Source organism: Marmota monax, unplaced genomic scaffold (genome assembly GCF_021218885.2).
Source record: "Marmota monax isolate L192 unplaced genomic scaffold, Marmota_monax_Labrador192_F-V1.1 WCK01_AAM20220418_F8-fsc00023, whole genome shotgun sequence".
Lineage (NCBI taxonomy): Eukaryota > Metazoa > Chordata > Mammalia > Rodentia > Sciuridae > Marmota > Marmota monax.
In genome coordinates, this window is record NW_026692907.1 from 7,650,772 (window position 1) to 7,663,369 (window position 12,598).

Consider the following 12,598-nt stretch of genomic DNA (forward strand, 5'->3'; position numbering starts at 1 on the left):
GGGGATTAAGTATATTACTATTTGTAGCTGCTAATTCTCCTAATGCTGGAACACAATCATGAGTTTTCCCAAATAATTTCGGAGTTGGTTTTTTTTTTTTTTTTTGTATGTGGTATTGAAGATCTAACCCAGGGCCTTGTCCATGATAAGTGCATGCCCTGCCCCAAGTCTAGATTTTATGACTGTAAGTAATAAATTTAAATAGAAATTATAGAGGATAGCTGGTCAAATTCTAGCCTTCATCAAGCAAGATGCCTGTGTCCACAGATGAGACCCCTAGGTAGAGAGAGTGAGTTATCATTATTTAAGTTTCAAATCCCAGAGAATGTATCTGTCCATCCTTAATTTTTAAGATAAATATATGAACTCATAATAAGAGTTATCCAGTTTCTAAAATTTAGATGTCCAAAGTTTGATTCACAGTTAAAGAATCGTATTTGAGATTGTGCTTCACAAATTTTAACCCCAAACTTTTGTTTATACCCCAGTACCTTGTAGTCACCTCTTAAAAAGATGTATTCTTCCTTTAATTTGCATTCCTTTAAATATGTATATAACTAAACTAGTTATTTTTTAGCCTCCTCTGAACCCAATAGCTCTGGAAGTATTTCTGAGCCAAGTCCTCACTCAAAGTGTATCCCTGTGTGTTGAGCTTTGACCGCTGTGCTGGTTGCGTGATATAGTGACAGCAGGATTTCTGTAAAGGCTGATGGGTGTCTGAAGCCTCCCTGAATGGAGAGGCTATGGATTAGGTGAGATCTGTGAATGACTTTAGTATTGAGAGAGACTACGATCTCAGCTCTATGGCCCTGCCAGTAGCCATACCCACATCCTTTCAGAATGCTTGGTGTGGCCTCTAGGCCTTGTAGTCTCAAACAGCAGTGTCTTTGGACTTAAAACTGCAGAGGGACTATTCAGAGGGAATTAAGGAGCTGCCTAAGTGGCTCTGCCTTGCCTGGACTCTGCTTCTCATTATGGCTTTGCTCCTGTCTGAACTGTGTCCCCGCCCCACCCAGTAATGCCACATGTGTAGAATCTGGGATATTACCCAAGTAAAGTAAAACAAGCAATTAGGAAATAAGAGCTTTCTTTCTTTTTACCAATTAATTATTCATAATTGTATTGATAATAAGGACTTTACTTTTTCTATCATTATTTTTACTCTCGTTACTTGACCACTGATTTGTGAAAAGTTTTGATCATGGACTAGCACCAGCCCATGTTTTTGGCCTTTGGGAACAGCTGGTGCATATGACCCCTGAAGTTCTTCTACACCGCTGGCATTGTGTGAAGCTCAGAGATGTGGAGAGAGTCAGACAAGAGAAAAGCCTCCTGCAGTTGTCTTGGCATATGGCCATGTGGTCTGGCCTTGGCCAGGGGTCAGCGGCAAGCCAATGGACCTGAGAAGGAGAGTGAATCACTGTGCAAGTATTTATCAGGCACCTCCCACGTCCCGGGAAGCAGCAGCTGGACAGTGGAGTGGGAGATTGGGTTTGGAGTTCAAGTGCACAGTTACCTTCACTATAGTCCCTCATTTCCTCTTTGTGAAAGGGAGTCAATGGCAGTATTATGTATCAGAAGGTATATGGTAAATTGTCGAAAGCTGATAGGAGTGATGCATTTGATGATAATGATGACAACTGACAAAGTTGATTTTTAGAAAGAAAATTCATGAGCTGTATTTTTCATATAATTATCTGTTGATGCAGTTAAGAAATCCAACAGTGAAGGAAAATAGAACTCACCTAGTTCAAGGGGTAGGCACATTCTAAAATAATTTTGTTTAAACTTTATGGACAGCTTGGAGGGAATATATGGTGGGGGGGAGAGAAAGTGACTTTACTACCTTGACTATTTTATTCATTTGCAATTAAGCTTGTTAACACTATATAATGAAAATTTAGAAAGCAGTGTTATAGTTTTAGATTAGATTTAAATCTGAAATGTTCATTAATAAGGGTAAATGTGAATATTCCAGAAATCTCTTTAAGCCATCTGACCAGAGCAACTGTTTCTGAAAATTACCTTCATTTTAAAGATATTGTCATACATTTGAATTAAATACAAGAATTTTTTTAAAAAGAATTCCCTATTTAAAAAACTATTTTTACTTAAAACTAAAATAATTTTTTAAAAAATTTTGTTTTCCAGAAACAATAATAAAGATGTATTAGTCAGCTTTTCGTTACTGTAACATATGCCTGGGATTAAAAAAAAAACTCAAAAAGAGAAGTTAATCTTGGCTCAGTTTTGGAAGTTTTAGTCCATAGTAGCTGTCTCCATTGCTACTGGGGCTGGGGTGAGGCAGTAAGTACATCATGGTGAGGAGCATGGCAAATGTAATTGCTTACCTCATGGCAGCCAGGAAGGAGAGAGAGAGAGAGAGAGAGAGAGAGAGAGAGAGAGAGAGAGAGAGAGAGAAAGAAAGGAGCATGGTCCCAATATCCCCACTCAAGGGCACTCCCCCAGTGACCTATTAGGTCCCACTTTTTGGAGGTCACACAGGCCTTTGGATGATACTTCAAAACCATAGAAAATAGAAAGAAGATATTTTGCAAAATGTGGACCTAAATAAGCTACTGTAAAAAAGGTAGACTTACTTTCAACCTCTTCAAAACAGAGGCTACTTTTTGTTCTTCAACCTTCAAAACAAGGTGAAGAACAACCAACATATAAGCAACCTTAAGAAGGGGGTTGTCAAAATGAAGCTTCACTGTTGAGCATGAACTCCTTAGAAGATTCCTGTTTGAGCAGGAGCAGGCAAGAGCAGGGTGAGTGAGGCTCACCTCTTGTAGCTAACAGAGGGGTAAGGCCAGGTTTCTACTCAAATCTAATTCAAGCTATGCTCTTTCTGCAGCTCTCAGAGCAAGGTTGGGGGAGAGAAGGAACCAGGGAGAAAGCAAATCCATCCTGAGATGCCCCAATCAAATGTTGTAGAACAGTTTCACTTGTACCTCAGCAGTACCTTGGATGGTACTGTCTTTACCAACCATCATTCTTAGGATGATGGCTGTAAGAATTGTGGTGCTCATCAGTTCCTGCCAGAGTTGTTCAAGGGCTCTCATTCATTCAGCAAATCTTTGTTGGAAATTTATTCCAGTTAGTTGGTTAAATATTGGGAACATGGCAATAAACAACACAGAGCTGCTGTCCTCAGCTTCTCCTATTCTGGAATAGAGATGGGTGAAATCCCAGCAGTGTAAGTGGAGTGGAAATTTGAGTAACAAAGCCATGTTAGGATAGAGAGATCAGGAGGTGGTGACATGTTGGTTAGCAGGCCTTTGGCTGAATTGCAGTTAGGTCATGAACACGTGGGGTGGGTGGTCTATAAATGGGATCACCATGGGGCTGCTATTATAGTAAGGTGGGAGCTTAGAATGTGAGAAAGTAGCTCGGTAAGCCAGTCAAATCCCTTTTACGTATTCAGTACTGCTTATGATGGAATATTCTTGTGGGGCATTATGGATAGAGCTCCTTTACCTATCAGCCACAGACAAAAAGGCAGAAGCCATTTGCTGCACATTTTCTGACTTTCCTAGCTTGAGGACCTGAATTTGAAAACTTGGGAGATGAGCTCTCAGCACTTTCAATGCAGAGTCCTCCCTGGCAGACAGAGAGGCTCTCCTCATGCAGTCCCCTTGTGCCCCCAAGGATGAAGCAGTGGATTAACCACTTCTGTCTATGGGGGTGGGGCTGAGTGACCAGCCTTTCCTCCTCCTTTTGGGGGCGTGTGACTCAGAGACAGTGACATCAGCCATGACTTCATCCACCCAGAGGAAAGAGCATGCAGAAGGAGAGCCCGTCTGGTTGCTGCCCTCCCCTCCCCATGTTTTATCTTGTCTAGGACATTGTCATGGTGCTGCTATAGTGCTCCATGTTTTTTTTTTTTTTTTTTTTTTAAACCAGCTTTTTCTGTCATTCTCTCTCACTTCCTTTTTCCATCTTGGTCATTTTATTCATTCTCATGTTTGACCTATTCTTTCCCTTCACCCCATCTTCCCTTTGCCTCTTTGTCCATCTTTCGCTTTTATCTTATCTTTATTCTTAGCCTCTTCTTTTAGTTTTTCTTGTTTCACTTTCTCTCCTACTCATCCTCCTTTTTACCCTTCATTTTCCATTTTTCCCTTCCTTTTTCTATGCTCTTTTGCTTTCTCTTTGTCAGAAATGTACATGGAAATGGATCTTCCTGCCTCCCCACTCTTCCCAGGATTCCTGCTACGTTGTTGCCATCCCATCCTCCCTAAAACACATTCACAAATCACCCTCTGCTCAAGAACTGATAGTGGATCCCATTCTTTTCTGACCTGAGCGTCTAACACAAATCCAGATTTGCCTCTGACATTTCAGCACAGTCTCTCAGGCCCACTCATGATTCACGTCTGTAGTTATGCTGCCTCTAGCTCTTTTCCTCAGGCAGTTGCCCCACCTGATGGCCTCCATTCTCCTTCCTTGCTCTTTGCCTTCTCTGCTCATGCAGATCATATGCTTGCTCCTAAATAACTTCTCTCCTCTCCCTGATGCATGAGGAAGTGTATCTCCTTATGACCATGCAGAGATCTTAGTTTACAAGAATTTGAATTACTCTGTACTACTTTTATCTTTCTCTGTTGTGTTTCATATGTACAGATTCTTTGCTCTACTTAGCCAGTAAATAACTTGAAGATTGGGAACGGGATTTTATGAGTGTCCCCAGGCTTCCTATTTAATCTGCACAGTCTCCAGTTCTCCAAACTGACCGGTCCAGTGGCAGTTCTAGTGGAGTGGTTCAGGTCCAGCTACTCTGCACAGTGGAGCCTCTTCTCCAGAGCCACCCAGCAGGGATGCATAACTCAGCACTGATATTGCATAGCTGTGTGGCCTTGGGTAAGCCACTTAACTACTCTTTATTTCAATTTCCCCAACCTCTAATGGTTACTGATGACCATAACAGTACATGTGCCATAGGTTTGTTGAGAGATCCAATGAGCAAGTGTATGTCAACTGTTTAGAACAGCATCCAGCACATATTAAGTACTTCTTAAATGTTTGTTTTATTATTATTTGAATATTAGTTCCATCACACTTTTCCATCTTTGGAGGCTGACTCACCTTAGTTCAAACCTCAGTTCTTCTACCTACCACCAATTATGTTAGTCACCTGATGTCTGTGGGTCTCACTTTGTTCATTCACAGCAAAGTTGAACTCACAGGCTTATTGGTTGGATTCAGTTCACTGAGTTTTACATGTTCATGTGTCTATTCTGGCACATCTCCAGTAACTGTGAGTCTCCTCCATTGTTCGTGCGCTTCTCAAAATTGTAAGTGGGCCTCGATCTCCCCTAGTAGGCTCTTGGCTCATTTTTAGGGAAAGAGGATAATTTATTCATCTGTATCCTTAGAGTTAATATCAAATAACTAATTCTCAAATGAAATATCTGTCAGCCCTGGTTTGTGGTCAGGTGTGTGCTAGTATGCTGGGGGATGATGAAATACAGAACTGTCTAGCTGTTCACAGAGCTCTGAGCACCTCGTACAAGGACTCTTGACAAAAGATACAAGATGTGTTCCTAGAAGTGATATTTTCTATGAGATTGGGTCATTATGGATCCTTCACAAGAAAGAAGTTATGAAGTTCTCATCTTATGTTACTGCTCATGTTATGAAGGAATTTCTCAGATGTCACCTTGTTCATTCCCAATAGGAAATGACTGCAACAGTTGCATAAATGAACAGGTTAGGATGTTCATACCTAAGTAAGCAAGTACCAAGGAAATGCCAATTGGGGAAGTAAAGAACACCCATCTTTTCTGGGTTGGGGATATGTAAAGATGTATAAAGTTTGCTTTGAAGGACATTTGAGGGAAGAAAAAAAAAGGGGGCATCCATGCGAGTTAGTTTGGAACTAAGAGTGGGTTGTCCTCAAATGTCCCAAAGCACTCCAATTTGATGGAACTCTTTTTCCGCTGCAGTCCCCCTCTCGGTTGGCACTTGGCAGCCATTCAATGGTGCTGCACTGACCCAGGAGTCTATGCCAGGAAGTGAATGAATCCATTTTCCAATTAAAATGAAACTTCTCCAAAGGACCTGCTCACCCTGAGAGGAGAAATTTATCTTCCTGGCAGTTGGGCTTGGCTAGAATATGTCTTTGCTCCTGAAACAGACTGAGAAAAGCCATTAACTTGAATGAAAAAGGAGAAACTGGGACAGTTATTATTCACAAGCTCATTCATTTATCCATTCATTCCTTATTTTCATTTCCACAAACTCTTATTTAGTTTGTATATCTCTGCTCATTCATTCATTTATTCACTCATTCAGTTAACATTACTCATCATCTATATATCAGATATAATGCTTAGTCCTAGGAATAGAGGGATTTTAAAAACCACACTTCCCGCCTTAGAGGAGCTTTTAGTCTAATGAGAAGGTCAGGGATGTGAACAGATGATGGGAAGTGCAATGGTAGGCATATTCAGAGTATTGTAGGGTCACAGTACAGGGGCATCCAGCTCAGGGGAGCAGGGACAATTTCATGGAGTGGATAACATCATATTTGAGTCCTAAATGATGAGTATCTGACTCTTAAAGGGCCTGAAGAGGTGAGAACAATTAACTGTGAATTTAAATTGGAAGGATGATTAGATGTAAAGGATGAGAGAGAAGAGAAAGATTACTTCCTTGTTCACTAGACCAACAAACAGAAAATCAAGGAGAAGGAAGCCATTCAGGAGAAGAAAACAGGTTCTGCCTTGGACATGTTGAGTTGGAGGTGCAGGGGGACACCCAGGAAACATGTCTCAGGAGAGTTTGAATCAGAGTTTGAGATTTGGCATGGCATTCAACTTGCAGTTGTTGGAATCATGGGAGTAACCTTGAGATTCACCAGGAGCATGTGAACAGTGAGAGAGCATATGACTGAGGCTGAGATCCTGGGGAGCATCCACATCGAAAGATGAACTAAGAAAAGTAGCTCATGAAGGAGCCAGGAGAGTGGTGATGAGAAGGGCAGGAGGGAATCCTGGAGAAGGAGGTAGTAATGAAGATCTCTTCCCTTCTCCACTTGTCCACATGTCTGCTTTCTTTTGTTCCTATTCCAAGACCCTCTTAATCATTCCAGAACCTTCTTTGCATATTAGTACTCCCTCCCTCCCTCCCTCCTATAGACAAGACCACCAGAAAAGAGTTGTCCTGTCTAGGTCACATGGAATCTCTCCTGCCTGCTTGGCACTTGTGCATTTTTCATGCTTTAGGGAGGCAGAGACCTGAACTAACCTTGGGCTGGACGTTAAGAGATAGAAAGTTTATTCTCACATTCTGCTTTCTGTCCTTGACCTTGGGACCATCATGGTCCCTTTCTGGGTGTTAGTATCCTAATCTGAAAAATGAGGTATATAATTTCTTTCCTTCCTTGCTTTAAGGAATTATACAGCTCAGATGAGATCATGCATGTCAAAGTGCTTTGAAAAATATGAAGCTCTGTAGCAGTGGTGAGTGAATCTTGTCATCTTATTTCATTTAATGTTCACAACATCCTTTGGGATAAGTGCTAGTAATATTGGCTTTGAGGAATCTGAGGTTTTGGGGTATTAATTTTCCTAAAGCCACACAGCTTTAGGAAATGATGAGGACAGCTCTCAGACTCAGACATGCTGGACTTTAATGTTCTTTGACTTCACATACTTATTTTCCTGGTACTTGAGGTGGTATCACTGTCCTGAACAAAGTCAGCTTTGCTGAATCTGATCAGTTGTCATGCAATTGGTAACATTTTCATGGTTGGGAATCAGCTCTAGTGTGGATGATGAGTTTATCTGTCAGTACAAGAGCAGGGCTTCGGGGAGGTAGGGAAAGGAATGCATTTAAATCCAGCTTTTGAAAATGAATTATATAATGAAATTATTTCATTTTACAAATAAATCATATGATGGCACAGTTAAGCAAACTCTTCTCTAATGGGAATAATCTGTCTCATCAGTTCAGATTTTTGTTTCCTGGGTATCTTTCTCTACAGTAGCATTGATATTTATTCTACTTGACCTTTAGGCTTTAGCTCAAATCTCCCCACCATGAAGCCTTTTCTAGCCATCAAGCCCTTTCTCTTCTCTGAACCCTGTGATTAGTCATTACAGGCAGATATATGACCACACAAAATATTATGATGAAGTTGAGGCTGACTCACTAAACCTTGGTATCAGGCTCATTACATTATTGTCACACGTCATACTTTTAATTACCTTTGCCTTTGTGCACATCTTTCTCCAATTCCATTGTAACTTGCTTTTGAAAAGGATTAGCTTTAATTTTTTTTGTACCTCCTGAAGTTTTGTGTGTTTTTTCCCTATGAGTTTTTCTTGTCTTTTGTCTTCCAGAAGTTTGTTATATTGAGGTAGATCAAGGTACATGAATATGTAATTCAGATACAGTGTGGAATGCAGGAGTGAGATGGTGGGGGTGGTCTCCCAGCAAGGGTGACTTCTGAGGATTAAGGATTTGAATCCATGGCAGAAATTTGATAAGGGGAGAAGGTCAGAGAGTCAATCCAGGTAGAGACACCAGCCTAAACAGAGGCACAGAAATAAAGAATGTAATGTATTAGGAAAGTAAAAGAATGATGTGAGGACTAAATGGAGAGGCCATGAGAGAGGAAGTCATCATATGATAATGATAATGGCAACTTGAACCAAGGGGCTATGAGAATAGTTTAAAGAAAGAAATGGAATGGTAAGTCTTCAGTGTTAGAGAGATGCCTCCAGTAGCACCAACCTCAGTTGACCTGCCTGTGTACCCTTTCTAGTGTTTGGTCTTGGTCTCTGTGGACAGGAGTTTGAAATACACAGTTGTTTCATTCATTCTGGGGAGGTTCTCATAAGGGCTTATGATCCACTTCATTTTTTCAGCATCATTTTTCTTTTAAAAAAGATGTTGAGGATTAAGTTTCTTCCTGAAACTTCTTTCCTCAGTGGTCTGTCAGCCCTAATTTGGGATCTTGAACAGAGTAAGGGTAGTAAATTTTCATGGGTAGTTGTTCTGAAAAATATCATGAGCATTGGGAATGTGTAGATAGGATCAGTTATGAGTAGAGAGTGCAGGATCTCTATTCCTTCCATTTAATCACTGCACACCACAGGGAGCCAGAGAAAATCTTTTTGCAACTTAATTGTAAAGTACTTGGATGATCTTTCTTTACCTTGCCATCCCTAGTTTCTTATGTTGCTTCTAGACTCTCTGCCATCAGAGTGGCTTCCTCGTTTCCCTCACCAGTGTCCTTGGTGTCTAGAAGCAGTAGAAACCTTACAGCTGCTGGGATGTTGCAGGGGGAGGCAAAAGGCAAAGGCTCTTCTTCTCTGCCCTGAGGCTGGCAGGGCAACTGATGGTTGGCCTTGAATCTGGGATATACCCTCTCTCCCCACACACAGCCGTGTGAGCCTCTTACCAAGAAGGACTATGGTTTTATGAAGTAATAAATGATTTGGTTGCTTTCAAGCTGGGAGATTGCTTAGCTCAAAGGATTGTTGTTGGAATGTTGTAATGCCGAGTCCTATATCATTGCTGATCCTTTTTTTTTTTCTTGAAAAACTAGTTGCTTGGTAACTGGAGGACAGAAAGACTTGACAGGACGACTTCAGCACAGAGGTCTCCTAGTTTGAATTGGAGTAAGCTATCACATAATGAGATGCAGCGAATGTTGGCAAGTGTGGAGGGTCAACTGTATGTTCTCTCTAACCCAAAGTGTTGTTAGGTACATACAAGTTCAGTGATTAGTTTAAGACTGAAATAGAAATTTCTGGAACTTTTGAGATTGTTTAAAAAAAAATTTTATTTGGAAGGGCTTTTGTTTGTTTGTTTGTTTTCTGCTGTAAAGAATGGCAGTAGTTTTCATTGTAACTTTTCCAGAAGGCCCAGACACAGCTCTGCTAGGGTTAGGAGCTTCAGGGTGGTCATTGTGGCATTGGGGAAGGAAAGACCACCAGTATTAGAACAGGTACCTAACATTAGGGCTAAGGCCTTGGGGTCTGACCCGAAGTTTCTACATCCTTGGTAAGAGAGTATTATGTATCACCTGCACACCTCTGAATGGCCCTGAGAATCAAACGAGATGAGGCTGTGGGATCCCTGTTGCAAACTGTGCAGGAAACAAGAGGCCAGTCAAGGCATGATGCAGGCCCAATGGCTACTGGGACAGAATTGACTCAGTGAGGTTGGGGCCTGTGACTGGTATTGCACTGATTGGAAAGGAGGAAGAACAGAGAGATTTTCCCATAGAACCATATTAAAAAATCTCATCTCCAGGGGTCTTGGCCAATCTGGCAGTTGGGACTGGGGTTGCAAAGTCCTTGTGAATCATGCAACTCAATGAAGAACTGCATGGGACACTCACAGACAGCCATTTAGTATCTGGAAGAAAGGGATCAGGCTTCTGGACACTCTCTCTCACCCAAATTCTCCCTGCTTTTCTTTGCTGCCTAATCTCTAGACTTTGTTTTTGTAGAGAAAGCAGGGATTTTTCCTTCAGAGATCATGTGCATTCTTAAAGATACCTTGTACTTCCAACAATGTGCTCTTTCTGTTTCCTCATCCCATTGTAAGGTTTACTCAGGTCTCTGGCTTTGTCAGTGAAGCAGGTGTGGTCTCAGGAGGAAATGATGCTCCTGGATCCCTCACTCCTCCATTTCCAGAATGTCTCCTTTGGGCAAAAGTCCTAAAATTCTCTTAGAGACATTCTGTTTGGGTTTCATTGTTCACAGTGGCTGTCTGCTGGCTATGTTCCAGTGACCCAAAACAAGATCTAGCATAAGCACTTGTACTCTGAATTTGTGAAGATTTTTTTGTTTGGCTCTGGCTAGAAGCATGCAGGTCAAGTTGTGGTTGTATGTAAAATTGAACAAACAGCACTGGGCACTTTTGTGTTGCTCTGAGGAGGTAACGCACGTGGGTCCCTTCATAAATGTTGCAGCACTGCTCAGAAGAGAGCGATTGGAAGGAGAAACTGAACAGTATGTCTTTCAATTCAGTAAATTGAGTACCTACTGTGTGTTGCCCTCTAGCAGATATTAGAATATGTCTCATTTCGAACTTCAGGTTTGTTGCCTGTACATTCCCCCAAATGCCCTTGAGTTTATGATAAATTCCTTTCATTAGCCTCTTCTAGAGAGAATAATTGCAAACAGGACATAGAAAGTTGCCTGAGTGGTAGGAACCCTTTTCTTGACAGTGCTTCAGTTCCCTTTACCCTGTGTGTGTGTATGTGCATGTGTGTGTGTGTGTGTGTGTGTGTGTGTGTGTGTTTTCTTTGTTTCTACATGCTTGGTAGATAGTGGCCACTTCACAGTTTCCAAGTTTTATCTTACATCCAGACCCCAGTTCCCCAATTCCATTCACAGGCAGGAGTTAAATGGCTCCACTGAATAGGCATTCTAAATTTCTGGGAGAAGAAATCTGATTGGTTCAGCCAGCTCCCATGTCTTTCCATAATCCAATCAGGTTCTCAGAAATTAGAATGAGAACTGTGTGGTTTCCACTCAGCTTGGGGGATGGGGAAGGAGAGGAGACCATCATCAAATATGGTGAACAAGACTGACAAGTCCTTGATATCACAGAGGTTACAGTCTTGGAGGAAAGAAAGACAATAAACAAATATGCAATGCTATGATAGCCAGACCTAACCTCACTTAGGAAGCCTGGGGGGGTGGGTTAAGCAAAGGAACAGGAGAAAATGGATCCTGGGAAGGAACAAAGTGACAGGTAATTGATGAATTTTCCAGGTGGAGTTGTCAGAAGAAAGAAAAAACCGAGTGGTAAGGAAAAATCGGACTATGTAGCAATGTGGAAAAAACAAACCTTTAAAAATTATTCAACAATGGCTTGATTATGTGGATGTTCTCTTTGGCTTGGACTGCAAGTTCTATGAGGGCAGAGACATCTTTTTCATTGCCTTTGGAACCTCTTGACTCCTGGAGAATTTTACATGGCCTGGCATGTTCAGATTCACTGTAATGTAATATCTTGGTGCAGTTTTCTCCCCAGATTTCAGCTGCCCATGTTAAAATATTACATGTTTGAAGCATGCTCTCTCACCCTTCACTAGGAAGATGAATTGCATATTCTCATAGAGTGTTTTTTCTCTCTCCAGGTTGTCAAAGTGGGATAAAGGGAAATTATGCTCATTTTTGGAAGGATCAATAATTGCCATTTTTCTTTCCTATAAAGTACTGTTTTTATGTCACACTGTGCACCCTGAGCCCTCAAACAGATGTTTTAACAGACATCTTGTTGGCTGTATTTTTGTTTTGAAAATTCTGAAACACTACCGAAAGAGGAGAGGGCTAGGGAAAAAAAGAACCCATAATTGATTCTAATATATATTTAATTTGGCAGAACTTGAGAGAGACTTGCTGGGATAAGGCGGGACATTTCTTTGATCTCCCAGACTTCTTATCATGGAAGGCAACAGGTGTCACAGCACGGTATGTTAATTACAAGTTGGATTCTATTTGCACTCTTCCATTCTTGGGTGTCTGTGTATATATATTGCTTTCTTAACTCTCTTTGACTGGACATTCTGTTTGTACATCTGCATGCGATTTTGAATACTTGAAACATCTTGAGTCTATCCTCCACC

The 12,598-nt window shown here is 41.2% G+C and overlaps 1 protein-coding gene across 24 annotated transcripts in view; it reads left to right on the plus strand.

The window, feature by feature from the left end:
- Window positions 1–12,598, plus strand: part of Fggy (FGGY carbohydrate kinase domain containing) — a 414,685-nt gene that overhangs the window by 47,785 nt on the left and 354,302 nt on the right. For all 24 annotated transcript variants that reach the window (XR_009227386.1, XR_009227389.1, XR_009227391.1 and 21 more), the window contains one exon: window positions 12,355–12,443. Coding sequence is in view for 15 of the 24 variants with exons in the window: in XM_058581509.1 (XP_058437492.1) it covers window positions 12,355–12,443 (89 nt within the window). In the remaining 9 variants the exon portion in view is untranslated. The remainder of the gene's footprint in view (window positions 1–12,354; window positions 12,444–12,598) is intronic.